Source organism: Centroberyx gerrardi, chromosome 2 (assembly GCF_048128805.1).
Source record: "Centroberyx gerrardi isolate f3 chromosome 2, fCenGer3.hap1.cur.20231027, whole genome shotgun sequence".
Lineage (NCBI taxonomy): Eukaryota > Metazoa > Chordata > Actinopteri > Beryciformes > Berycidae > Centroberyx > Centroberyx gerrardi.
Window position 1 is genome coordinate 10,982,769 of NC_135998.1, and position 27,671 is coordinate 11,010,439.

A 27,671-nucleotide genomic window follows, 5' to 3' on the forward strand; every position below is an offset into this window, starting at 1 on the left:
GAAATTCAAACCCCACTGGCAGATTTCTTCACTTTTTTTTTTTAAAGAAAATTACGATTATAGGACTCAATAATCGAGTAAATGACTTGTTAAGATGGAGATTGCTGCAGTGTAAGAATGTATGTGAACAGTGACCTTGATGCAACAACATGTATGTCTATCTGGAAATGTGTGCAGATTGTGTGTGTGTGTGTGTGTGTGTGTGTGTGTGTGTGTGTGTGTGTGTGTGTGAAGGAAAAAAACAGAGAGTGCAAGTGAGAGAGGGTGAGAGGGTTTACCCTTGTCTTGCTATTCACATGAGCCTGCTGCTGCAGAAGGAACTTCACCATCTTGATGTTGCCATAGTGACAGGCCACATGAAGGGGTGTGTAGCCCATCTGAGAAAATGAGAGGGAGACAGTTGGCTGTTGTTCAATGGCCTCATTATTGCCTCATTACAGGCAGCTTGTTTCTTGTGTAAACATGTGTAAACTTGTATAAACATAATACATCCAAAGATGTCAAAACAAGTGCTGGCAACAAACAATAAAAAAAAAAACTTCACACAGCCTGTATGCAGAGATTGGTTCCAAAACTGATTATTCATTCATTTAAAATAAGTGTCACCTACTTTTGTAATAAAATCACTGCTAGCACAACATTAAAACAAATGATGGTACTTTTTTTTAGATTCGTTTTTTGGGGCATTTTCGCCTTCATTTGACACATCTAAGTAGAGGCAGATGGGAAAGATTGGAGTAGAGAGAGAGAGAGAGAGAGAGAGAGAGAGAGATGACATATGACAAAGGTCCTGGGCCAGATTCGAACCCAGGACATTGTGTTCATATGGCATGCGCCTTCGACCACTGACCCACCAGGATGCCCATGATAGTACTTCTTGAAGGATAGTGCATAATGAGCTCTTAGATTGACAAAATGGTAACACATACAACACTGGATCCTCAATATTTCAAAGAAACTGAATGATGAACTTAGGTAATGATATTTCTCTAAGATGGATATAAATGTTTTTGAAGAAACCCTGTGTCTAGTTTTAGAAACAGGGGATTCCCCAGCATGGATTTCTGTCTGATGATTACTGCACCTGTATAGAGCATGCAACCTCACTACAGTAATCCAAACCTATATACAACCTTATTCATTCTAACCCAGAGGTAATGGCTATCGTCTAAATGAATGACAAGTTTGTGTGACTGACAAACTGAAAAACTGAAAACTGAAAACCAGAGCAAAACTTATAAATATGATACAGTCATTCATATGGATGAGATAACCCTAAACCAAAACCCTTACAGCAACCTAATTTGCAGGAGATGGTATCAAGCAATGCAAAATGAAAAATGTATGAAATATGTTTGGGTATTTTTGCATGTGTTTGTTTTTTTTATGCCTATTTGGTAGACTAATCTGTCTGTCAGATGTCTGAAATTGGATGAATGAGGCTGTATAGCAACAAGTGCGCTGGTGCTGTCTAGCTGCGGGTGGAGGAGTGGGGTTGGGGGTTTAGGCTACGTTGACTTTAAAAACTCCACCTGTTGACACCAAAGTGCTGCGGTAGCACAGTGTTGTTAGAACTAAGAGAATTGCTGAACAAAATATTTAATTCATGCGTTGACTTAGCCACTCCACTGCACTCTGCTGCACTGCGCTTTGCAAAAAGCGTCACGCATGATCAAACGGACGGAAGGAACGAACAAACGAACGAATGAGCGAACAAACGAACAAACGAACGAGCGAACGAACAAACAAATCAACAAATGAACCAACAAACAGTCAGCAAAGCACAAATATTTTTCTCTAGAAGGAAATAAATCAACAGCACTGATTTTATTCATTTTTTACTTTGATCTTTGGTTCCTGTACCTGGGATAAGAGAGTCTGACCAATTAGACTGCTAGTCTGTGACAACATGGGTCAGGCCCAAGCTACATTGCAGATGTTTCAGTCCCTTATGAGCCGAGCGCGGCCCAAGATAACCCTAAGGTCCCTTATGACCGTCCTGCTGTCTCAGCTAAAGGCTAAAAGTGATGGCACTTTTGCCATCAGGGCTCCTAAAATGCGGAACACCCTGCCTGAGGAACTTAGGCTAGCTAATTCAGTGTCATCTTTTAACTCGCTGCTTAAAACACTTTTAGAGACTTGCTTTTATATAATGACTTTGATTTTGCCCATGTTAAAATTTGGTATTCTTTTGTTTTTTTTAACACTTTTCTTTTGACTGTACTTTCCAATTTGTGTAAAAAAAAAATGTTTATAGCTTTTTTTTTTTTTTTACCATTTATGCTTCTCTTATGTTCACTTTTTTTGGATGAACCACCAAAATTGTTGACTGGACATTGATGTGCTCTTGTGTATTGTAAGACCCCCTCGAAAACGAGATGCAACATCTCAAGAGGCTTATCCTACTAAATAAATAACATTTACTCTACTAATTAGAATAATGCTTATTGTGTCATTCTGTGTACCAGCGGAGGCGGTGTGTCTTACCCGTGAAGCAGCGTAAACAGAGGCTCCCTGTTTGACCAAGGTGTCAGCGATGCCCACATGACCCTCCTGGGCCACCAGATGCAGCGGGGTCAGTCCGTTCTGGGAGACGCAGGACGAATGGACAGGCGAGATGAGCAAACTATCTTTTCTTAAACAGCACTTTTAGGGTATTTCTACTTTGTTAGATGTTAAACCGCGGACAGAAAGAATACAGGAAAGGAGATGACATGCAACAAAGTTTATCAGCTGGGTTTGAGCCCACAATGTCACAAGTACATCATAGTACACAAGCCAACAGTTCACTTCAATTAATTCCTAACTGTAAAGTTTTCATGATTTGACCCTAACCTGATACTTTTGTTCAAAATCTCTCATAGATATCCAACTCAAAAATGTTAAGTTACCAGCTCTTAATCCTCCCTAAAACTGTATACAGTTCAATACTTTGTTGATCCTTGAGTGACAGCATACCATGAGCCACTTAAGTGCCTGCTTTTTCATGCACTAAACAGTTACTATAAATTATTAATCAAAAGTTGTCCAAATCAAAACACAGGCCTCCCATGAGTGCAAATATAATTGTTTTGAATGACATGGTACTGCTGTTTTTGTATTGGTTTTGTATTATTGAGGAGGAAGGAGATTTGAGATTTTCGTGTTTTTACATGAATTCAAGTTTTACAAAGTCCTTTAAAGGTAAAGACAATTTCCTGACCCTTGGGCTTAAGAGAACCCCCGTTGAAAACCCATCATAAAATTTAATCGATCTTCGATAAGGGAGTTTTTTTTTTTCTAAATTCTTATAACATTCTAATCTTATGTACAAAGTGTCTTAGATACAAAGTTTTCATCCGACAGCAGTTACATGCTGTTATGTAAATCCAATTTTGCTCTCTGGGATTGATAAAGTTGAATCCAGTATAATACTGCACCTTGTTTCCCAGGTTTACGTTGGCCTGTTTGGAGATGAGCAGGGCCACCATGTCGGGCCGCCCCTCCTGGGAGGCCAGGTGCAGGGGCGTGATGCCTTGGAGGGATTCGGAGTTAGCCGATGCCCCGTTCTGCAGCAGACAACTGGCCACCTCCATCTGGTTCTGCTTGGCTGCTATGTGCAGGGGGGTGTAGCCATTCTGTGGAGAGAGACAAGGACATACAGTACATGCACAGACAGACAGGCAAACAGGCAGACAGATGGGTGGACAGACAGACAAACAGACAGACAGACAGACAGACATACAGACAAACAGGGCCACATGTTAATCCACATGTAAGTCCAGAGTCCACTGATATGAATGCAGTGTTGAGTTGGTTGGCTGAAGTGTGGTGCACAGTAGAGTAGAGGAAGAGCGAATTTCTAATCTGTTACGTATTCACTTTGAATTTTAATTTACCCACTATCCTTTAAAAAGTTAAGAGAGGACATCACTTTTTTAATAAGGTCGATGTCTCATTTTGGACTGAAACTCAAATGCTTTTGTATGAGAGTGCTTCAAAGTTGATGTGTCAATGCTACACAAGGATAGTCATGGAGGCTAATGTGTTTTGAGTGTCGTACACTTGTTTGGAGTGTGTGTGTGTATGTGTGTGTGTGTGTGCGTGCACGTGTCTTACTCGGGCAGTGCTGTGTGCAGATCCTCCTTTGCTGACCAGGAGTTTAACAACATCCAGGTTGTTGTGATGGACGGCCACATGAAGAGGAGTCAGACCATTCTGTTAAACACACACACACACACACACACACACACACACACAATGGCCCACTACCATCATCTTTTCTGTGCATTTACTGCCTTCTAAGCAGTGGAATATTACATGGGCCTAAATAGCGAGCACAGTGTGGATTCTCTCACCTTCCCAGCTGCGTTGGGGTTCGCTCCTCGCTCCAGCAGCAGCTCTGCTACGTCCACCTTTCCATATTTAGAGGCCACATGGAGCGGAGTGAAGCCTTTCTGCTCAAAAATTGAATCCATAGAGAGAGCTGTTTACCATGCTGCTCACTGCTGTACAACATGCTCCTTGTTATTGAATAAAAACTATGTATTACCAAAGGTTTATCAATAATAAAATGCTTATTTTCTCATTAATTCCCATGTAGTTTAGAAACTATACAATGTGTTTTTAACAATCGTCAAATACCCAACAGCAATGAAACTCAATCTAAAAAAAGTTGATAGAATGAGAATAAGGGATCATTACAAAGATGTAAGATACTGTGTAGATTACTATAAAACAGAGATAAATGAACGAGAGATCTAGAAGTAGGAAAATTAAATATTAGACAGGTAGACAACAGAAGATTGTATTTGCACTCGGTAGCTCCCAGGTGTGAATGTGAGAAGAAGAATATGAAAAAAAGAAAAGAATGGTGCTGAAAAATAGCATACATACTCAATAAATCTTTCCTGAAATTACCATAATCAAAAATGGTCTCTCAATACCATCCTTTTCCTTTATGAGTGTATGCCTGGTGAAGACTGATGAAGGCTGAAATATTGTTGAGCTATTGCACTAAAGGAGCATTAATCCAGATGCATCTTTTTTCTATCTCATGCTCTCTATACTACCTTGGTCATCTTGGTCTGCTGTGCCACTCCATCCAGCAGGATTCGAATGGTGTGGACATGTCCTTCACGGGCGGCGATGTGTAAAGGTGTGTGGCCTGCGGTGGTGGCTGAGTCTGGGTTGGCCTTGTGCTCCAGGAGCAGCTTGACAAGCTCCTTGTGGCCCATACGGGCCGCACAGTGTAGGGGGGTCTGGTCATCCTAGACAAAGAATAGAGGAGAGAGGCTAGTTCATGCTACAGGAAAAAACAAATAGGCACTAAGCAGGGGGGAGTGGGCCTACAAGGACAAGGTCAAGGTCAAGGTCAAGGTAAACTTTATTATCCCACAAGGGGAAATTCATGCGGTCATACACGTCTCGTTTAAAACACAGAGGTACACTGTACATGCACTAACAAACACACACACACACACACACACACGTCAAGAGAATATCCTGAGCAACAGATACAATCACAACGATATACTGCAAGAAAATGCCTGTTGTTTAAAGGATAATTCCTGTTATTTTCAACCTGGGTCTTATTTTCCTAGTTTTTACCATCATGATGATTGATTGGGTTCAAATTTTTGTCACTTACTTCACTATATTGTGAGTGTTATTGTGTTGAAAAGACATTTTGTAATCACTTTTTGGGTGCAGCTGCTGGAGCTTGCTTGGGCCTTTGAGTGTGTATTGGAGAGCAGCACTACTCGCGAACTGAAGCTACTTAAAGCTCTGCAGTGAAGTAAGTGACCAAATGTTGAACACAAGCAATCGTCATGAAGGCAAAATCTAGGAAAATAAGGCCCAGGTTGAAAATAACCAGAATGATCCTTTAATATCACATCAGTCTCACAACCAAAACGCAAATGTAAAAACAGTGTGCATTACTGTACATGGCGGTTGCACCCTGGCTAAGGGACACTTTGTCAGTATTGGGTACCAGGGATCAAACCTGCAACCTTTTCACTGCTGGGCGACCACCCAAACCAATCTGCCACCCATGTATATTAAGTTTATTACGTACTTGACGTGGGCTTTATGTAACTTGCCTAGCATATTAACAGCTTCAAAAGTGGACAGCACCAAGACCTCCTTGATTTAAAAAAATCCCTCTGTTACGCCGAAGTTATTATTGTATTATTAGGTTATTATGCTATTTGATACGGTTTTTGTGCTGCTCACAACTGTGAAATGGCAGCTATACAAGGCTATCATACATCTCTTCTCTATCATACATGATCATTGTAGGGATGCAGGCATATTTGTTTCATGTATTCTATCCATCTTGTCTACGAGCAATAAAGCATTGACCCTTGCTCTCTTTACAAGCTGGTGCTTGTCATGCTGGTGATCTCAGAATCTAAGCTCTAAAAAATATTACTGTACGTTGCTCTGGATGAGAGTATCAGCTAAATGGCTAAAACATAAATGTGGATGCAACATTTGAGATATTTTTTGTGCTACTAGCAACTATCAAATGGCAGCTAGATGGCATGCAACATTTGCTTAGGGACGGGACGAGTGAAAGCAGACAGAATGGTACCTTGGCCTTGGCGTCCACCTGCGCCGTGTTCTGCAGCAGGAACTGAGCGACTTCACAGTGTCCTGCTCTGGACGCCATGTGGAGCGGAGTCTCCACTTTCTGGTTTAGATAAACACAGATAAACACGTCACTCACACTACAACTAATACAAAGTACAGTAGATAGTATACTGTGGTGCATATGAAGAGCTACATTTCAAAATGTTATGTGCATTTTGGAAAAAAAACAAAAAACAAAACGTGTTCACCATGCAATATTTAGAGTATTCAGTGTGCTGTCATTTTGTCTCATTGGTCAACCAAGGACTCAATTTATATAATATCTCATAAAGAGTAACATAATTTTGTTCTTTTTAATCTTTTATTTATTATTATTTTGGTCCTTTTTGATTGTGGAAGTTTGAATCATTTAGGGCTTTTAAAACTTTGAAACAAATCTTTTTCATGTCCACCTTATTTGTACCAAGGTTCATGGAGATTCAGTTCACAAGATATTCAGTCCATTTCGGTAATTCAGAATTTGTTCATGCTCATTCTGTAATATCCAGTCACTGAATTACAGTATTGATTTACTTGTTGAATTGGTAGAACATAAAGTGAACCACGTGGCTAACTGTTGAGTTTGCAGCATAATAAATTAACCTTATGAAGACATTCATTCTTATATTCGGTCATCCTTTTCTTAAAACAGGTGAAAAAATGTCAATACGGTAAGATCATTTTACTTTCTGCAATACATCTCAACTTGAATAATTTTCTTCACACAAGTAAAAATATCTTGAAATAAGATGTGTGTCTCCACTTGTTTCAGTCTCCTGAGTCAAGAAAATATTAAAAGGAAGGTGGAAGTAGAATCATCTCATTCCACTGGCTTTTTTACTTCATTTAAAAGATATAACACTTTAAGAATGAATACATGATTTGTTCACATGGATGGCCTTTACAGTGAAAAGTTACACAAGGAGCCCTCACCACATTGGAAGCATTGGGCGAAGCCCCTCTTTGGAGAAGGTTCTTCACTATGTTCAAGTGGCCCATGAATGCTGCTACATGGAGAGGAGTGAGACCAGACTGCATGCATGCATGCACACACACACACACACACACACACACACACACACACACACACACACACACACACGCGCACACACACACACAGACAAAAACAGAAAGAGAGGGTCATCAGGTTTTATTGTTTTAGCCATCACATGAAACTGCTTGATGCTATTCCGTCTACAGAGAATAGCTTGTTAGCCACATCTGGTATATTGGCATTAGCAGTGTTAGCATGGGTTGCTATCAATGTTAGTGCCAGGGATTTAGTATGAGAAGACGACATCATGAATAATTTCCTTTTACAATACAACCACATCGGTCAGCTTTGAAACTTTTAGACAGATGTTAGCAACATAAATAAGAATGTCAGTGGATGAAAGTTAAGTTGGATCTAGTATTGACTTCTGCTCCCCATAACATTGTATATGATACCTACAGTTCACTTGAAAAACAATATCATTCCTCACAGCCATGCCTAGGGGACAGGGGATCTATGAATCTAAAATTCAGCATTTTCATTGTTCTGACACTGAAATGACCACTATTATGTGCAAGGCGGTATATGCACATCTAAAATGCAAACACATGCTTGATACAAAAGGCGAGGTATGCCTGACGAGGACCAGCTGAGGTTAAAACCTTGTTGATTACACCAATATGGGAGAGTTTTCAATATCTGCTCTTTTTTTCACTGACATCTCATGCGTCATCATCTCACCTCTGTGACAGCTTCTAAAGAGGCAGAGTGCTTAAGCAGCAGGTCCATGGAGCGCATGTGGTTCTTCTTACAGGCAATGTGGAGAGGTGTGAAGCCATTCTGGAGACACAGTGGAAACAGTACAGTTAGACAAATACATGTCCAGTCCTGACACTGGAATCACAGGCTTTTCTGTTTATTTAGTATATTAGCAGTATGTGCATGTATAGTTTGAGTTTTGAGTTTGGTTATCGGTTATTGCTCTAGTAAAGGCTTCAATTCTAAAAACATTTTTCACTGGATACTTTATTGTATTCAACAGATTAATTTCTAAAGATTGGGACTACACTTAATTGTGTTTTATAAGAACATTTATTATGCTTGTGATTCTTTTCACAGAGTCATGTTAATTTCACATTTTCTCTAGCAGTGATGGTGATTTTCTTGCACCACTGCGGAATGAACACAGAATTAAACACTGAACTGGCAGTGTAATATTAGTTTTCATTTTACAAAATAGCGAGTAATGTGTGTCTTCAATTGTAACCAAGAGAAAGCAAGTCTGCAAACACTGAATGAGCAAAATCAATATGATATCGGCAAAAACAACATCACAGACGCCAAACGTAATAATAACAATAATCTAAGAATTCATTACTAAATTCATTTCACTACATCATGAAGACCACAATGGACACACAGTAAGACTCATCTCAATGATCTTATTTATGCTTGTTATGTTGTGAAATCATCAAAATAAAAAAAAACAACAGTTACTCACCAGCGCCCTTGCATTGGCTTTGGCTCCCTTGTCCAGCAGGACTTTGGCCATGCGATGATGCCCGCAGTGGGCCGCTACATGAAGAGGGGTCAGGTGGTCCAGCGTGATGTCATCAATCTCAGCGTTGTACTGGAGTAGCTGCCTGACACAGTCCATGTGATCCCCCTGGGCTGCCATGTGGATGGGGGACAGACCGTTCTGACAGAGGGAGATAAGGATGGAAGGAGGGAGCGACATGGAAAATGGGAGGGAGTGGGAAAGGGAAAGAGAGGTAGAGAAAGACAAGGCAGGGAGAAAGGGAGAGGGAGGGATATGGGAAGACAGAGGAAAAAATGAAAGAAGGAAGTGAAAGAGAAGAAGAGATAGAGAGACAGAGGGAGGGAGAGAGAGAGAGAGAGAGAGAGAGAGAGAGAGAGGAGACAGGGAGAGAGACAGAGGGGGAGGGAGGGAGACAGAGATGAAGAGAGACAGCGTCAAAATTTCTCTGAACCAATGTTGCCAAACTAAATCCCAGCGCATTTATTATACATAGTCAGTTAAGTGATTCTGATTCTGTTTTCTGATTTTGGGAGAAGCAGAGAGACCCTCTGAGTCCACAGATGGGACATAATCTACAAATGAATGACACTAAAATAACTTGGGGATAACGCTGTCGGCAAGGAAGCTTGTGGCAAAGATTACTGCTAAGTATGCAAATCCATGGCTGAAGTGGCTCAGCATTGGCTGTTCAGTTTCCCAATGTGTCAGGGACCAAAAGGCCGTTTATCCCTACCTGACCTTCATCTTAGCCAAAGTGTCTAAGTTTGGTCAGTGTGTTGTTAAGTGTCTTAAAGATCCAGTGCAATAATTTCAGCTCAGTCAGGAAAAGTTTGATGTTGATTTCTAACACAATGAGAATCAGTGTTTTTCAGTTTTTGATGGTTAGATGGTACAAAGCAGCGAGTGAGAGCCGAACCTTCCACTGCAGCCAATATTTCTATTTTTGGGGAACAAATATCCAGAGTTGGAACTTCGGCACCCAGCAACAAAGCAGGCATAGAGATTTCGGGCTAGTTTGGCAAGTAGCTGGCTGGCTATTGTCTGATTAACTATGCATACTGTCGACCAATCAGAGCATTGGTTGAGTTTTTCAAAGGCCGTTAGTCAAATTTGAATTTCCACAATGTTGACAGTTATAATAATTTGGATAACTTTACATCAACAGGTCCTTTGTTAAATTATACCAAGAGAGACAATTATCATTGCACTGGACCTTAAAGTTTCTAGGAAACAGATTTATACATTAATCTTCTGATAACCTTAGAGAGCCTACATCATTAATGAAATAACCTGGGATTAATTTTTTGGTTATTTTGTTTTTTTGGTTATTTTGGTCCTTTCAACTGATTCAATATTCAAAAAGTCAAAATCCATTCTTAACAGGAAAGCCTGATCTGCGCTGATTAAAAGGCACCACAGGTAAACACTGACTGAGCCTCAGTCTCAGTTTTTAGCCTTGGTAAAGGTTATGCATTGCATCTTAATTTTTTCTGTACAGGTGTAGTGCATGTGGTGTTTCATCCATTTGATCTACCTTGGTTTTAGCCTGGATGGGAGCGCCCTGGTCCAGCAGGATCTCGATGATGCGGACATGACCATTCCTGGCTGCACAGTGCAGAGGAGTCAGCTCATCCTGGAGAGAAGATGGGCAGACAGAGAAGGGAGAGAGACAGGAAAAAGAAATTGGGAGGGTGCAAAGCAAAACGACAGACAGAAATGAGAAAAGCAGCAGGGAGAGGGAGGAAGGAAGACAGATGGGGAAAGCAAACAGCAGGAAGGCGTTAAGCATTACGCACAGAAGTGACAAAATGTCTTAAAAAAGTGTCAGTGACTTCCACTGTAGACAAAACACTGCTGAGTACAAAGCGCAGGAGAGCACAGCAGAGAGCGGAAAGGAGCTGAACAGTGCAGAACACACTACCTTAGTTTTGGCATCAATCTGTGCCCCTCTGTCCAGCAGTAGTCTGACCATGATCACATTTCCCCTCCTGGAGGCTATGTGAAGGGGCGTGATGCCATTCTGGAGAAGCAGGGGTTAAGAAACGAGTCAGTCATGTCACTCATCACCTTTCTAGACCACATAAAACTGCACTTTATTGTTGTTTACATGAAAATATGTCTCACATCACGTGTCCAGAACCTCAGTTACCACAAAATAAGATCAATGAGATATAAGAGTAAGAGTCCAAATCGGTGTAAAGCCTGACATCTTAAGGCAAAAATCATGCTGCTGATCTATGGTGCAAGTGATGTCACCACCTGTTGTACTCTATAGAAGGTGACTAAATCACCTGGCCCCAAAGATCAGCCAATAGCAGATGGCCAGTTCAGTAGCATGCTTTTTACCATTAGATTTCAGGTTTTACCCTGATTTGAGTTTGGTGTTTAGTTACTCTTTAAGACATTCTTCTCTCAACATAGCCTCTATCCATACAATACCATCATAGGGCTTCTAAAATGTGCGCCCGAACCACCCACACACACATGCACATTTCCAACCAAAATGTTCTATCAGCACATCCATCATGTCTTTCCGGTGTCATCTCTGATCCGGGCAGATTGCAGCTGAGATGAACTGACCTTGGGGGTGAAGTTGACATTGGCTCCTCTGTTAAGCAGCAGTTGGGCTACACTCAGGTTCTCATAGTGGGCTGCGATATGGAGAGGAGTGAAACCAGTCTACAGAGAGAGAGGGAGAGAGAGAGAGAGAGAGACAGAGAGAGAGAGAGAGAGTAAATAAAGATAATTACACTATTTATATAGCACTTAAAAAAACAAGGTTACAAAGTGCTTGACACAGATTAATCAGCAGTTGAAGACAAAGCAAGAAAAGCAGGTTAATAACAGGGTGAGACAGAGAGATAGAAGAACAGTCAGACAATAGGATGAAGGCAATTTTATAATCAAGTTTTCCGTTTGATGTGTATTTTAATAATAAATAGCATGTTTATTTTAATCATGATTAGCGTAAGAAAGCTATGACACCTAACTGTGTCCTTTTGTTTGCTCCCAGTCTGCATCAACCAAGTTTTCTGTTGATCCATATAATCAAATCACTATTGTTGCTGCTGTCGCTTTTTTTTCCTGCTCATTCAACACAGTGGTACTTTGCTTGATTGCTTCAGCACAATAAATCTAAGTAAATCGTCAGAGCGACATACACACAAACACAGCAGGTGCGTTACCTTGCTGAGAACATCGGGGTTGGGGTCGTTCTGCAGCAGCACTGCGGCGGTGCGCGTGTCGTCGTTGCGTGCGGCGATGTGCAGCGCGGGGAGGCGGACCTTGCCCTTGGTGCCATAGTTGATGAGCAACGCCACAACGTTTTCATGGCCCTGCTGGAGCGCCACCGCCAGGGGAGTGAAGCCATCCTGAGGGACGGGACGGGACGGAGAACAGGGGAGATTGATGGAGACAAGAGGGGGAAAAAAGGTAGAGGGGGCAGGGAGTTTAGAGTCGGAGGGGGGGGGGGGGGAGAAAGTGGAGGATTGATGGTGGGATTGAAAGGGAGGGAGCAGAAAAGGGGCAGAAAAGAGAGAATCAGAGGAAGGAGAGGAAAGGAAAGGAGAGGATGGAAGGAGGGATGGAGAGGGAGGGAAGGAGAGAGACAGTGAATTTGAGACCATGCAAAATGATATTGTTTGCACAAATACAGAAAGGGATGAAATGTAGCCTACTGTAGCACAATTATCCCTTCCACTGGAATCTGCACTGCCAGTGTTACTATACATTTCCCATGATAAAATTCAATACTTTTTCAGATCTTGCTGCAGGTTTATCACTCACTGTTCTACACCTTTGACCACAGGCTATTAATATTACTATATTATATAATTAGCACTGTTCAATTGGTTATCCAGAGTGTCCATGATTTTTTTTTGTGCTTTTCCATACATTCAAAGACCTGGAAATTGTCAAAATCATCAATACATTCCAAGTGACAAGTCGTGAAGAGCTGGAAATGGGTCCAATATCAATTTGATCCCTTATTGTATGTTCATAATATTATAGCAGGTCAGCTTTTGACTCAATAAGTCTGTAATGCATTCCTGTGGTAGAGTCCATATCCGAGTGCCCCGTGTGAAAGAATGCAAACAATTATGCCTAGCAGTGTCCCACTCTGCTCAACTTTCTGTGCTACTTTATTTTTCCTAAAATAAACACCCTGTATTTTCTAACAGCATCTGGAATCCGTATTTTATTCTTTATTTCTGTATTTCGTTCTAGGAGTGAGAGCAGACAGAAAACCCCTGATCTTTAAAACTATAAAAAGAAGAGCAGGAGAGCCATAATAATCACCTATATGGCTTGTCAGGACCACTGCTACAGAGCTCACAAAAACCCAACAGTAGGAACGGACTCTTACCTCTGTTGGGAGACTCTGATTGGCACCGTTCTCTAGCAGGAACTTCACTACCTCTAGGTGGTTCTCCTGCGCTGCCATGTAGAGTGGACTGAACCCTTTCTGTTAGGGCACAGATACATTATGATTAGTTACAGTATATATGCACTCACCCCCACCACACCCCATCACACACACACTAAAACATATCAAAATATGTGACATGAGGAAGCAAGTATTGATAGAGTAGGTACTTTCTATCTATTCAAACACACACACACACACACACACACACTTACGCAGACACAGATGCATATAGATATATATATTTATATAGATATATAAAATGTGCAGAAACAAGAACTCTTTGGCAGGTGTGTGGCACACAAATATACACACACACACTTAATACACTCACACACCCATTGCTCTCTTGCCCAGAGCTCGTAATGACTCACCTGTGACTGGGCATTAACGTTGGCACCATAGTGGACAAGCTCAGCCACCACTCTCTCCTGCCCTGCCAACGCAGCGATATGGAGGGCAGTGTTCCCTTTCTGGAGGTCACACACACACACACACAAACACACACACACACACACACAGAGGAAGAGAGAGGGGAGGGGAGTGTGAGGGAGAGGGAAATGAGTGCAACCTAATGACCTAGATCTCTACTTAAAAGCGCTCACCGATGAATGATTCTATATTGGTAATTGATAAAAACAATACATTGGTGTTCATATATACATTTTTGGCATTTAGCTGTAGTTGTCTCCAGGATGACATAGAATATGTAAAACAGTAGAATTTAAATACCTAGACTGCAAGAAAAAAGCAACCAATTGTGAAGATGTAACAAATTCTGAAAATATTCATGTATATAAGAGAAATGTTAGGCAAAGCAATACAAGCCAGGCAGAAAATGAAAGCCATCTAAATCAGTAAATGATAAAAATAATTTAATAAATGGAAATAACACTGTTAGAAACAACACTGAATAACTCTTTTCACTTGTTCCTCAAATGTCATTTAGGAATAATCTGATATATATCGTCCTTTAGGTGTAAAGTCACAGGTTTGATCTCCTCAACAGCCAATGGGTTCTCCCTTTAGCAAAACACTGAGCCTTTTCCTGCTGATATGATACTGAATACTTCATATACAGTAATGCATATTATTAAACAGCTTTGTTGAATACTCAATTCTGATTGGCCAATTCTGATTGTCCAGGTTTACGTTACTCTTTGGTCACTGCAGACCAACATTCTGCTTTAGTCAGAGAGCACAAAACTGCACTGATTGCTGGTTAGAAACTTAGTAGGAATCTTGCTGGATTTGTTTACGTTGCCATGGTTATAGTTCAGCTACAGTGTAGCCATGCATGCTAACTGCGGACGTTTCTAATTGTGGACGTTTCTAAGGTCAGAGTTCTGCTAGCGTAGCCCATGGATGCTAGCTGCATACATTTCTATAGTTGCAGTCCTGCTGAAGTAATTTTTGGCGGAGGCTTGTAATTTACTTTAGCTCATAATAAAATAATTTGAAATGAATATTTTGTGTCAAGTGATTAATTTATTTGGTAAGTAGCCATGTAATGAGCGGGATAATGTATCCTTTTACATAATTAATCCCAGGGAACAAACTCTTTTAGCCCCCCAACCCTTCTGCAGGGTGGTCAGAGCTCAGGGTCAGATAGAGACTCAGTGTCAGGGAGGTACAGAAGTTGGTAGAGGTGATGACAGAGTTCTACAGGTGTATGTAAAGTGCGTGTGTGTGTGTGTGTGTGTGTGTGTGTGTGTGTGTGTCTCTATGTGCATGGGCGTGCGTGTTTTATGGGTAGGAAAGGTTGAGGAGAGTGTTAAGTACTTTAATGTAAGCATAAAGAGTGCAGCAAGTACCTTGGTGGTGGTTTCCAGCACAATGCCAGAGTGTAGTAGCTCCAAGACCATTTTGACGTGACCCTCTTTAGAGGCCAGGTGTAACCCGTTGAGACCATTCTTGGGAGAAAACAGAAAGACATGTAAGAGTTTCATTCCAAAGATACAGTATCCCCTGACAAGGTGACACCTACCCTTATTAAATGATTAATACCATAATATGATAACAAACTGCACAGTCTTTTGACAAAATTAGAACATTTCACACATTAGATCTAGATGGAGTAGAACTCTTCAGTTGCAGCAAAGCCTTTTGTCAAACGGTAATCTCCAAAAGTCACAGTTCATTCACAGTTCACAGTTTAAATTAACTGGAGAGTGATAAAACACCTCTCAGGGCTACTTATTAAGTTAAGTTGTGCTCCTGCATCAGTCAGTGTAATAACACAAAAGACCCATGAGGAGCAACACATTCTGCTCTCCCAAAATCACAGTTCATTCAAAAAGAATATTACATAATTGGATAGATCATTGATCGAGCACTTACACGCAGCCCTCTTTCAACAGTATTTAAACAGCATGAGTTGTCTGTGCAATTCTGTCAACCAGTTAGACACCAGGTTCTGATATCTGAGAAATGCTGTCTCTTAATCTTGGGCACATTTTAATAATAACATAAACTTGCCATGTAAAGACCCAAGAGAAGTAGTCTTGGCCTCCACTGGCCATTGAGATACTGTGCAAAGCATACATTTGCTATTAGTGTAATGGTCGCCTATGGACTAGGAACCCAGAGGTTATGTGTTTGAGCCTTGCCATTGAAGACGTGTGATAGACGATCAAACTCACAAATTCATATCACATCCTTTTTAGATGCAATCTACTGATGAACATGGGGGAATGATGAGTAAACAAATCGGACTGTATGCCTCAGTCTCATGCCCTTACGAGCCCCCCAAAATATGTCCAATTTCCTCCAGCTATGCAGAACATCGCTTGTCTAGTTACCTCTAAAAATAAACCCACGGCGGCAACAGAAAGACTCAGATCTTACAAAATGCACAACCTGCAGACTGAAGCGTAGGGAGGAGTGGAGGGAGGCTGACAGTGCTGTGTGTCTGCCTGACTGTCTATCTGTCTTTCTATCTGTCTGTCTGGCTGGCTGGCTGGCTGGCTGCATGGCTGAATGGCTGCATGGCTGGCTGGCTACAGATTGCATGGGCACAGTCTGTTCTCCAACCTGCCTGCTGTAACCGATGTAGCCACCAGGAGTCTCAGTGAGCCACACTGGTCTCAACCTAGCCTTCATACTGCAGTGTCACTCAATTCTAATGGGTAACACACTCCCACTGTGAGCATGCGCAGAGTGAGGGGGAGACACACGTGAACGCCATGTATCAGTGGTGAATACACAAACACACACACACACACACACACACAGAAATGTAGTATGTAGCGTGCAGCTAGTGTGCACACAGGAATGAAGCAGATACATTTGATTCACAGTTTTGTACATAAATAAAACCATGCATATAAATTCCCATACACATGCCCCTCCCCCTACTCCTCCCACCCTGCCACACACGCAGACACGTGCAAGCATGTATGCACACATGGGCATGACGGCGCACACACACACACACACACACACACACACGCACTAACAGGAGACTACACAGCTGTAGCTACAGCAAGGACATGTTACTGCAGTGGAATCACATAAATAACATATAAAAAACCATCTCTGCCCTTGTCTCAGTCCTCAGTATAAAGCCAGTCATATGACTCTAAACAAAAACCCATTGTAAGACAGAAAGACATCAGAGAAACTAAACAAGCAAAAAGAGGCATAACTACACTATATAAGGAATCAAAGGGAAAGCCATCAGAATAGGATATTTAAGAGGCCTTTACACAAATTGACCACACTGATGTGTATGAGAAATACAGCTATTGTAGATTATATCAATACTTATTATCTAGGTAGTTAGAATGATATATGTCGCATGTCTTGACTCCAATCCCGGTAACTAATGACCCTTGAAAAAATGTGAAAATGTCCTATTAGGGCAGTGGTCATCTATCTGTGTGTGTGTGTGTGTGTGTGTGTGTGTGTGTGTGTGCTTGCATCAGTAGTACAATACAGACGGAGGGAGACCATCGGCTCTCTGCCAGTGTTCTGTGTGTAAAATCTCCTGTCCATTCATTCACCAAACATCACTCCCACTCATGGCAACCCAGCAAGAGACCAGTGAGCTAGTGAATTGAGTATGTGTCAAAAAAAACACACATATTCATCAGTCACAGAAGAAATAAAAAGGACACTGACTTAAAATATGTATAATTTTCTTTTGCAGTAAAATGTATATTACATTCACCTAGGCTGTTTGTGTCTTAATTGGCTGGAGCTGTTGTGTTTAGGCCATGATGCAACAAGGTGTAATGGAACTGACAGCAAGAGAGAAGACTGGAGGAGAGGGAATAAAATGTACGTGCATGGGCAATTGTGAAGGTTTTTTTCTCATATATACACTCAAACACTCACACATGCACACACACACAAACACACATATAAACATACCAGTGGCTGTCAATGGCATACGCTATACAGGCGGCTGAGAAGGCTGCTGACTGGCCCGGGGGAACCACGTGAAGTATTACGTAATTTAAATCAGGAAGACTACTTATCATTCACTCATGCTTTCTCTTTACCCAATCAGAGTTGGTGAACACGTTCCCTCTTTTCCAGAGAACCAATCAGAGTTAGCCGTCACTTCCCTCTCTTTTTCAAAGAGCCAATCGTCTAAGTGACGGGAGTATATACACATCACCTTCTATGCTATTGCCCTTCTCCCTGCCGTATGCTGCTGTCATTCCAGTCGCTGTGCTTACCTTCGTCCCTCCACCACCCCATCACCACCAATGTCCAGGCTCCAGAGGAACTCCCCAGGGAGACATCCTAATTCCTACGTCTATCCCGGATGTACTCCTAACTTCACGAATGGGAGGAGTTCTTCCATGGAGCTTACACCAAAGTTTACATCTTGTTTTATGTCATGAATAAACTTTTGATTCGAGCATTCATCCTAGTCTCTCCTGATTGAAGTAAAACTTGAGCTTACAATGCATCATGGGTTTCCCCCACCTATGAAAAATATCATCTAGACCAGCACCGGCTGAAATTTCTCTTGAGAAACATTAGCAACACAAGCAATAATGTTCTCTCAACTTGGCCTGTGTGTTTGGGTTCAGCAGCCATTTTTAATTTTTTTACTAAGTACTGACAATTTAATTCTCCCCATAGCTAACTTTATCCAAGACTTAGCAATACTGTATGTTTAGTAGATTACATAATAGTAAGGGTTTAATTAACTTGTGTAGCTAACATGATAGCTGTATATTCATATTATTCATGCAGAGTAATATTTCTTCGTCAATATGCAGGACTGTTTTGTGTTAAAGGAAAATTACACCCTCAGACACTCTTACACTGTTAAATATTATGAATCTGTGAGGTTCAATGCATTCCAGGAATAATTTTGTGATGAAGTGTTGTAATTTACCTTTTTGTTGTGTCCACTTTCCCTCAACCTGCCTCATCGACTTCTGCTTCAGTTAGTGATTTCCTACATTTCCCAGAATGCTTTTCGGCAATCCGAACTTGCCTGGACTTGATGCACCCAGCCATTAACTGTTTTTGTTTTACATTTTTTAAATTTGCTCCTACTCCACTGCAGCTGTGCTGTTAATATCTTCATGTGACATCACAGCATCCACGTGATGACATGATGTCACATGAAGATATTCATGGCCAGTTATCCGGGGGAATAAGAAAAATACACGACCAAACAATAAAAAGGACCTGAGTTAAGTGTGTGTTAAAGTGTTTTAAGGTGGATTTTTCCTTTAAGGTTGAATATTGTAAATTAAGAGTGTTCAGAGTTAAGGTTAGTTCTCTCCACCTTCAAAGTTGTATAACTTTTTTCTATATTCATAGAAGTAGACAAGTGTTAATTATGCTAGACAACATTTTTCCTCTAATTTCAGTGTGAGTTAAGATTCACATTTACTTAAATTGAATTGATTAAACTTAAATTGTCTTTGTGGGCACAATGTTGATGCTGTGATTTTGTAGACCTATCAGATGACAATTCAGATAACAATCCTCCTTGTTATGTGTCTAAACATCTTTGTCCCCAGTCCTATCCTTGTATAATCTACTATTCACTCAATTTTACGATACACAAAGCCTCTCAGTATGGCCGGAGTAAGTCCTTGGCCCTGCTGGGAGAGTAAAATGCAAACACACACACACACAAAAACACACTCATTTTTGAACTGGTGTGGCCATGAATTGATTGAGGAATGAAAATATCTTACTTGATTAGAAGTGTTAATGTCGATTCCATTCTTGATGTGGTCGAGCGCTTTGTCCAGGTTCCCTGAACGGGCCGCACGCAGAAAGCTGGTGGCTGCATCCGCCTGTAATAAACAAGAAAGACAGCTGTTAAAAAAGAGCAGAGGAGGAGAGGAAGAATTAGGAGAAGAGGGGAAAGAATATAACTTAGACGTAGATCAAGAGTATTTACTGGGCACTTCAAAACTAAAGCTGGAATACAGGGAAACAAAAACCCATTCATCCCATGAACAGGAATTAATCTCCACCACCAAATGTTGAAAACTAGGGAAAACACAACACATATACCAACACAAATATATGGTTGAAATATGTATACATGCTATAAACATACACATAATAGATAGTCGCTCAACATCAACCGCCCATCCAATATTATCCATGACAACAACAAATACAACCATCTACTCTCCTGCCCTCTGTAACAAGCTAAAAATGTCTGACTTTTTACTAACTGTTGAGCTTCGCCCACACTGGGAGTTTGGCAGACATCCATAGCTGAGCACGCTCCGACACGAGCCTCGCTGTCTGCCTGTCTGATCTCAGAGGAAAGCTCTTGTGGTGTGTGTGTGTGTATGTGTGTGTGTGTCTGTGTGTGTGTGCGCCCACCTCTGAATTCATTCATCAGCCAATAGTGTAGTATGGCTGACCTGCAGACTGAGATGTTTCCAAAGCCCTGAGGAGAAAATACTGCGTAGTGTAGTGTACTCTTGACCCTGCCTCCACTCCTGTCACAGGCAATATGATGAATCTGTTAGAGGTGTTATTCTCAAGTGGCTTAATTATGCTGAATTGCTGAAAGATACGCCTGCCCTTTTCATATGACTGAGACTTTTTTTTTTTTTCTTTTCTGGTCTCCTCTCATCTCTTATCTGTGCCAACGCATCAGGAGCCAATGTTCTTTGTCTCTGAAAACCATGCAGTCCATTAGATTTTATCAATACAATTTGCTTTTTCAGCAGCCTCTCGCTATCCGCTCTTTTACCAATCAGTCTAATGTTCCTCTTCGTTGTATTCTTGTAACACCCACCCTCTGTATTTCCTTCACATGTATCCTTTGCACCTATGTCTACTATGTGTTCCCCTATCATCTACCTCTTTTCTCCTAATGTCTCAGGATTTCCCCCCTCTCTCCTTGGCTATGCAGCTCCTTCGATCTCCTGCTAAGTTAAAACTCTCCCTCTCTCTCCATCCCTATTTCTCTCAGTGATTGAAGAGATGGAAAAAACAAATGGTGGGTAAACTATGAAACAGTGATCATCATATTTCTAAGAACTACTGTCACATACCAAAAAAAAAGCCCTTTTTTGCAGGAATATTGCAAATTTTTCATTGAATAGACCTTAAGTTGGTTAACATTACATATAAGGCTAATATTATACTTTCTATTATAAACTTTTTATTATTCTATTATCTTTAAAAGGGAAGACAAGCTCTACTTCCCTAGTAAAGATGCAGGTAAACTCAGCTTATGTGGTCTTCCCCCCTCTCAGTCTAGGTCGCAAACTGTAACACAATTCAGCTTACACATTTAATTTTGCATCCACTCTGAGGTTGTGTTAGATATTATGGCAGAAAAAGCAGCCTTCCCTCTCAGACAGGCTTTATTTACTGTATATTGAGTCTCAATTTGCTCCGGGTTAATATAGACTTCTGTAGGAGTGAATCAAACAGCTATAGCCTTTGTGGCTGGAATTGCCACAACTAATTCACAGGCATTTGTTGAAAATTGACTATTGAAGTGAAAAAGCTGAGTTTGATTCCATTAGCTCACACAAATATTTCCCACTGTAGTCTGTATCCTGTCATATCCTTTAATGTATTTTCTCTATTCCCCCCTTTCTCTCTCCTCTTTTCTCTCTCCTTTCTCTCTCCCTTCACTTCTCATCACTAAGTGGCCGTCTGAGTGGTAATAAGATCTATGTACCATCTCATTTGTCTGATTTGACCACACATCCTCGACAGTCCTCAGCTTGAAGTGTGTGTGTGTGTGTATGTGTGTGTGTTTGTGTGTGTGTAAGAGAGAGAGAACTGATAGAGAGGATTTCAAACAACCAATGTCACTGACAGGAGCCTTTCCAACTTTACAAGCCATTGTGTTGGAATATGTTCTAGGTTTCTGTCATGCTATGCAGAACTCTAACAATTTTATTCTAAAATGAAATATGGACCAATTGACAAAGTGACACATAACTTTGTTTACAAAATAATAGCCTTTTAGTTGATGTAGTCACTTGTTTTTTTTGTTTTTTGTTTTCAAACACTGGACAAACAATATCAGGGAATTTTTTCCTTCTTAGTAGTACACACTTCAGCCTCAAAAGCCGGTATGTTTTCATAAGCTGAGTGCTCAGCTGCATGTATTTAAATGCTATGATTTTCATTCAATAGTCTACAGCCATCTCAAATTTCACAGCTGGTGATTGACTCCTTGTATGTTTCTCTTCATCCTAAGTGTGCCATGGTGCGTTTGTGTGTGTGTGTGTGTGTGTGTGTGTGTGTGTGTGTGTGTCTGTGTAATACTGATTACAGAGAGTCTCCACATGCATCCCTCCTCCTCCTCCCCCATGACTCCACACCACTGGCTTATAAACCAATTTGTTATGTGCATTTATCCTCCGCAATGTGTGTTTGTTGATGAGCGTATGAGTTGTGTGTGTGTGTGTGTGTGTGTGTGTGTGTGTTTGCAGGCAAACACACGTACCTGCCCATGAACCATGAGCCAACCGTGTTTTCCAGAAAATGGAAAGGCTTGCAGTACCTCTCTAGAAACTAATTCCATGGCAGCCTGTGCTGTCTTGCTGGGAGGCTGAAATCCATTTTCCTCCCTGTCCCACTAACCCCCCCAACCTCCCCCCTCCCACATCTCCTTTTCTTCTTTTTATCCATCTCCCTCCTTTCCTACATCCTTCCATCTATGATATGTGGACAGATTAGATCTGTGCATCCAGTCCTTTCAGTTGTACTTTACCTCTTCCTTCTTTTTACTTCTCATTTTGGTTTGTCGTCTTGTTTTTCTTTTTGGGGGGGGAGTTGGGGGGGCATGAGGGGTTTTCAGGGGGTCCCCAGCAAATGAGGAATAGTTTAATATTTAATTCACTAATAATAATCACATTTAGGGAACATATAAGATTGATTCTTAACTATAGTTCTCATAGGCTTCACTTTCGGCACTATTATCTCCTCATGTACAGACAGCTATACAGCTAGGGATGCACCGATCCGATACTTGGCATCGGTATCGGGCCGATATTGGCCTAAAATGCTGGATCGGACATCGGTGGCAGCTAACGTTATAATCCGATCCGATCCAGAGCAATCAGTTCGAGCCCCCGGAGTAGTAAACAGGCGTAGTCGCCTGCCGTAAAACATGCCTGAGTTTGCACGTGACGCGACACGAGTGAGTGAAGAAGTTGGAAAAAGAAAGCGAGCGTGCAGGCGATGTGCTGATGTAAACATGTCAGCGGTTGGGAATTATTTTAGCCACAAAGTCCCAAAGATCTTTATCCAACTCACTTTACCAAGAACTTCATCTGGCGACGCCTTCCAAACGCCTGCTCCTTAGCTCAAACTTACATCGAGTGTCCTTGGGCTTAGTATCATGTACACGCTACCATAAAGGTTTCAATTAAGTCTTCCGTTTTCACAAAACCAAGCTTTTTGGAGATGGGGGCTAAAGCTAATGCTACCGCGCTGATGACGCTGACGCGACCTGTGCGTGCGTCAGCGTCAGTGACTGTCAACACTGTCAGTGAACGGAGGAACAGGCTGACAGCAGAGAGAGGTGAGATGCTTCTGTTTCTGAAGAAAGACCTGCCTCTTGTCCTTAAGTGATTAAAACTTGACTAGACTTGGCACACACTGGATGTTATGCCCACAAAAAGCCTATGTGTAGCAGTATTTTTTCTGTCAGTTATTCACACTAAAGAAGAGGAAAAAAAATATAAGCAAAGGCTGTATGGTTGTTTCAATATTGTTTTGTAGCAGTATGCACTGGTCAGTTTATTGCTCTTTTGCACTTTTGTGAGTTTTTTTGCACTGTATCCCTATATTGCAGCAATCTTTTATATATCCTAGGAACTGTCATTCCTATTTTGGTCAGTTCTTTTGCCCTGCTGCTTTTCTTTTTTTTAACAATAAAATTATTGTTCCCATGTTATTTACATGTTGTATGCAGCTGTGTAATTACAGAAGAAAAAAAGGGGTCAATATCGGATCGGTACTCGGTATCGGTTGATACTCAAAATTCTGGTATCGTTATCGGATCGGCAGTAAAAAAACGGTATCGGTGCATCCCTATATACAGCTATACTGTATAATTCAGTATCAAATCAGCAACACAAAAAAACGTTCCATGTGGGATCACTTGCACAAAATCATATCAAATGTGTGCAGTCTAATGTGATGTGTGTCTATCTGGGTCGATGGCATGCATGAAAACATCCAAGAACCTCTGGCCAATTATAGTTCCCAGGTGTGAATGTGTAAATGTAATGACCGTGTAAACTATTCCCTCAGGTCACTGCTAATTAAGAATCTATTCTTAAGGCTGGGGACACATTGGAGGATTATCGGGCCGATTCACAAACCATATCGTACCAACAATCGGGAGGGGGAATCTCGATCTGAGGCTTGGTTGGGACTATCTGGCAGTGTGAGGGGATTTAAGATTTAATCTGACCAACCTTCATCGATTCACTGACTGATCTGAGCCGCTCTGATAATATCGAACAAGTTTACAGCAACATGATGGTACCACAGGGTATAAACTAAAGAAAACCCTGGGTGTGTTTCTTGTTGTTGATTTTTTTTTGTTTCTTTCCATTATTTTATTCTAGGCCACATTCATTTAAAGGGAACCACTCGGTGTGAAGGTGCATTATGATATAATTACATTTTTGGTTTTTTTAAATTAATGCCCACAGTTACAGTTAAAGATAAACACTGGTCTGTGCGTTCATAGTTGTACAGTATTTTATTTTCCTGTTGAAACTGAGTGGGTTGTATGTTATGTTGGTTAGCATTAATCTGATAATTTGGTTGTGATGCACAGTATTAAAGGGGGGTATTGAACACAGAGTATTTTCATCACAGGTTAAGAATACCATTGAGTGTAAGAGCACAAAGTGAGGTCTCATGTCTCAAAAGTGTTTATGCATGGGAGTTAGTGTTCACCATAACAGTATAGCTACATATTTACTTAAAAATCTTAAAAGCTAGCTTTGGCTTCCCAGTCACCAAACTGAGAATCTAGACATCTAGATATTTACTGGTAAATCCCACCAAAGCTCATCCCATGCGTTTTTCTGTATTGGCGGTAATGTCAAGGTAATCTTACTACATGTGGATATTATGTAAATGAGCACATGGTGGGAGGGCTGCATTTTCATCGACAATATTTGCGGAAGAATCTCACGGTGAATCTCTGTGCTTATCTGTCTTGACAGGTTAACAGGTTCGAGGTGGTCGTTTCAGGGCTCATGGTTTTAGACGTGAGATTGTAGCCATAAGGTTAGCAGTTCAAATTCCTGCAATGGCTGGGAAACTGTAGGTAGGGAAAGTAAATGAGTAATGCCATCCTATGTTTCAAAAATGTACCGTGGCAGTGCCCTCAAGCAAGGCAATTAAGCCCCATTTGCTCTGGAGATGGCCAACAGAAGAAGTGGTGGTTACACATGAAGGCTCCCTGGTGTGAGTGTGTGTAACCTTGAATGCGAAGCAGGGTGTTTGCTGAAACACACCTTCCCTGGATGAATAAAGGTTAAATGAAATAAAAGAAAAGAAGATAGTGAAGATGGTTTGGCCCTTTCCCCTCTATGGAAAGGCGGAGAGGTGCAAGCTAGATTCCTGCTTACAGTACAAAACCTCATGAACTTCAACTTCATTGTTCATGATTTTTATATTTTTACCTGAAGAAAGACTACACAGTTTGTCATGGTTTGAGAAAACGTTATGATCCTTGGGCTTGTGAAACCCAGATCAAAAAACAAGGTGCAATTTCAAAAATTGATGGCCGTCAATCTCTAAATAAAGCTGTTTTCTACATTTCTGGAAAGGTGACATTTTGAAGATAAGTCAGTTTGTCAGCCAATGGCAGTGATTTGTAGATTGATTTCCTTTCATGCTGTATTGAGGTAATCCTCCAATATGAAAAATGGTCAGGAACTGGAAAAGACCAAGGTGACTCTGTGATGAAAGTCAAGCATCACTGTGGCCAAGAGTGAGACAAGGTCTTACTGACACTGACACACTCATATGAATAAAATGGACAAACCAGACCATACATATGTATGTACCATAACAGTAAACACACAGAGCACTTGATAAAGACCATCATACAATTGAATATTTAACACATTTGAATGATAAATGTACAGTAACACACATGAACACAGACACACATCAGAGAGAACAGCACACTCCACCAACGCACATTGCAACACACAGGAGAGAGAAAGTTGCGAAGAGAGACAAAACAGCACCGGAAAAGCACGACTGAGCATGACTAGAGACTTGCCAGCCAGGTCACAACAACAACAACACAACAGTCCTCCTGTACACAGTGCTAGAGAAGCCACAGGAACATGACACTGAGAGGAAATATCAGAGAAGCAACAGCAAAACACAACCACCGCCACCACACTGCAAAAAAGTCTATCTAACAAGTCGTTTAATCCGGTACTCAGTTTTAAAATCAGATTTTTCTCAAAAAAATATTAAGAAAATCTGCCAATGGGGTGAGGTAATGTCATTTTATCCCAATGCATCTGAAGTTGTTCAAGGATTTAATTGGTTTACGTAACTGGAGAGACCTGCTTTACATTACAAGACTGTCACTTGTTAAGGATCCTGGTTTCCCACAGTTTCGTGAAATGAGCATGATGTCTTAAAGGTCACATGACTAGAAACAGGGCATAGTTTGACACTGAAATAGTGTGGCGGACACATCTGCCTTCAACTCCGACTACCTGGTTTTCATTTTTTATCCTAAGTGTTTCTTATTTACCCATGACCAAATCCTTACCCAAATCTTAACCAAATTGTTTTGGTTGCCTAAACTTAACCAAACTTTTAGTTGCCTAAACCTAATCCTAATCCCTTTTACTTATGCACAAACTTAATTTGCTAGCATTAGTGTTACATAATCCAATTCGTGGTGGAGGAAGGTAAATTTAACATAATTCATGTCCACAAAATGTAATCTGTTTTTCAAACCTTGTGCTCATTTCACCAAAATGTCCTGCACTTGTCATACGGAAATTCTTGAAACAAATTGAGTGCACTGGAAGCAAGTGATAATATCTCCCCACATTGGTAGATGTATTCATGTGTTTTGAGAAATATAAGATCAAGACTGAGTACAAAACTAAGAGACTTAGCAAGGTGAAATTTTTTGCAATGTATGAAGAAACACACACCACGGCAGCTGCTATAGAGAAAACACAGAAAGTGTTGAGGAAGTATATATAGGGTCGGCACAAAGATGTACACATGTATCATATTTACTCTGTCATCAAAGAGCCATATTCCCCGGGCTTCGGCCGACCTCTCAGAGCCAACACTACTGACCTGATGGACAAGCCAGCGCTGAACCACATGAGCCTAGAAAACAACACACACCAGCAACACACCAAGACAAGGCCAGTTAATGGGAGAGACATACAGAGAACACACAGACACACACCTGATTCAATGAGGTGCCAACTAACGGCGTGTAATGTGTAATTCTTGAAATTATTGTCATACAGATGTAACTCTGATTCAGAATTTATATTTATTACAGTTTTTCTGAATTGATTTGACACTTTTCTCCAAACTAAAGTCCATGCTCTCAAAACAGTTAGCACAGCCATCCAAACCCTTGATGATTTTGCAAAACTAACGGT

At 41.0% G+C, this 27,671-nt stretch overlaps 1 protein-coding gene across 1 annotated transcript in view; it reads right to left on the minus strand.

The window, feature by feature from the left end:
• The window catches only part of ank1b (ankyrin 1, erythrocytic b), a 97,767-nt gene that overhangs the window by 31,876 nt on the left and 38,220 nt on the right, over positions 1-27,671 (minus strand). The window contains exons 2-19 of the mRNA XM_078287458.1: positions 19,749-19,850; positions 15,390-15,488; positions 13,950-14,048; positions 13,516-13,614; positions 12,335-12,520; positions 11,730-11,828; positions 11,071-11,169; positions 10,684-10,782; positions 9,111-9,308; positions 8,351-8,449; positions 7,549-7,647; positions 6,578-6,676; positions 5,052-5,249; positions 4,338-4,436; positions 4,099-4,197; positions 3,420-3,617; positions 2,488-2,586; positions 279-377 (exon numbers count right to left, since the gene is read on the minus strand). Of these exons, the coding sequence (XP_078143584.1) occupies positions 279-377; positions 2,488-2,586; positions 3,420-3,617; positions 4,099-4,197; positions 4,338-4,436; positions 5,052-5,249; positions 6,578-6,676; positions 7,549-7,647; positions 8,351-8,449; positions 9,111-9,308; positions 10,684-10,782; positions 11,071-11,169; positions 11,730-11,828; positions 12,335-12,520; positions 13,516-13,614; positions 13,950-14,048; positions 15,390-15,488; positions 19,749-19,850 (2,169 nt within the window). The remainder of the gene's footprint in view (positions 1-278; positions 378-2,487; positions 2,587-3,419; positions 3,618-4,098; positions 4,198-4,337; positions 4,437-5,051; positions 5,250-6,577; positions 6,677-7,548; positions 7,648-8,350; positions 8,450-9,110; positions 9,309-10,683; positions 10,783-11,070; positions 11,170-11,729; positions 11,829-12,334; positions 12,521-13,515; positions 13,615-13,949; positions 14,049-15,389; positions 15,489-19,748; positions 19,851-27,671) is intronic.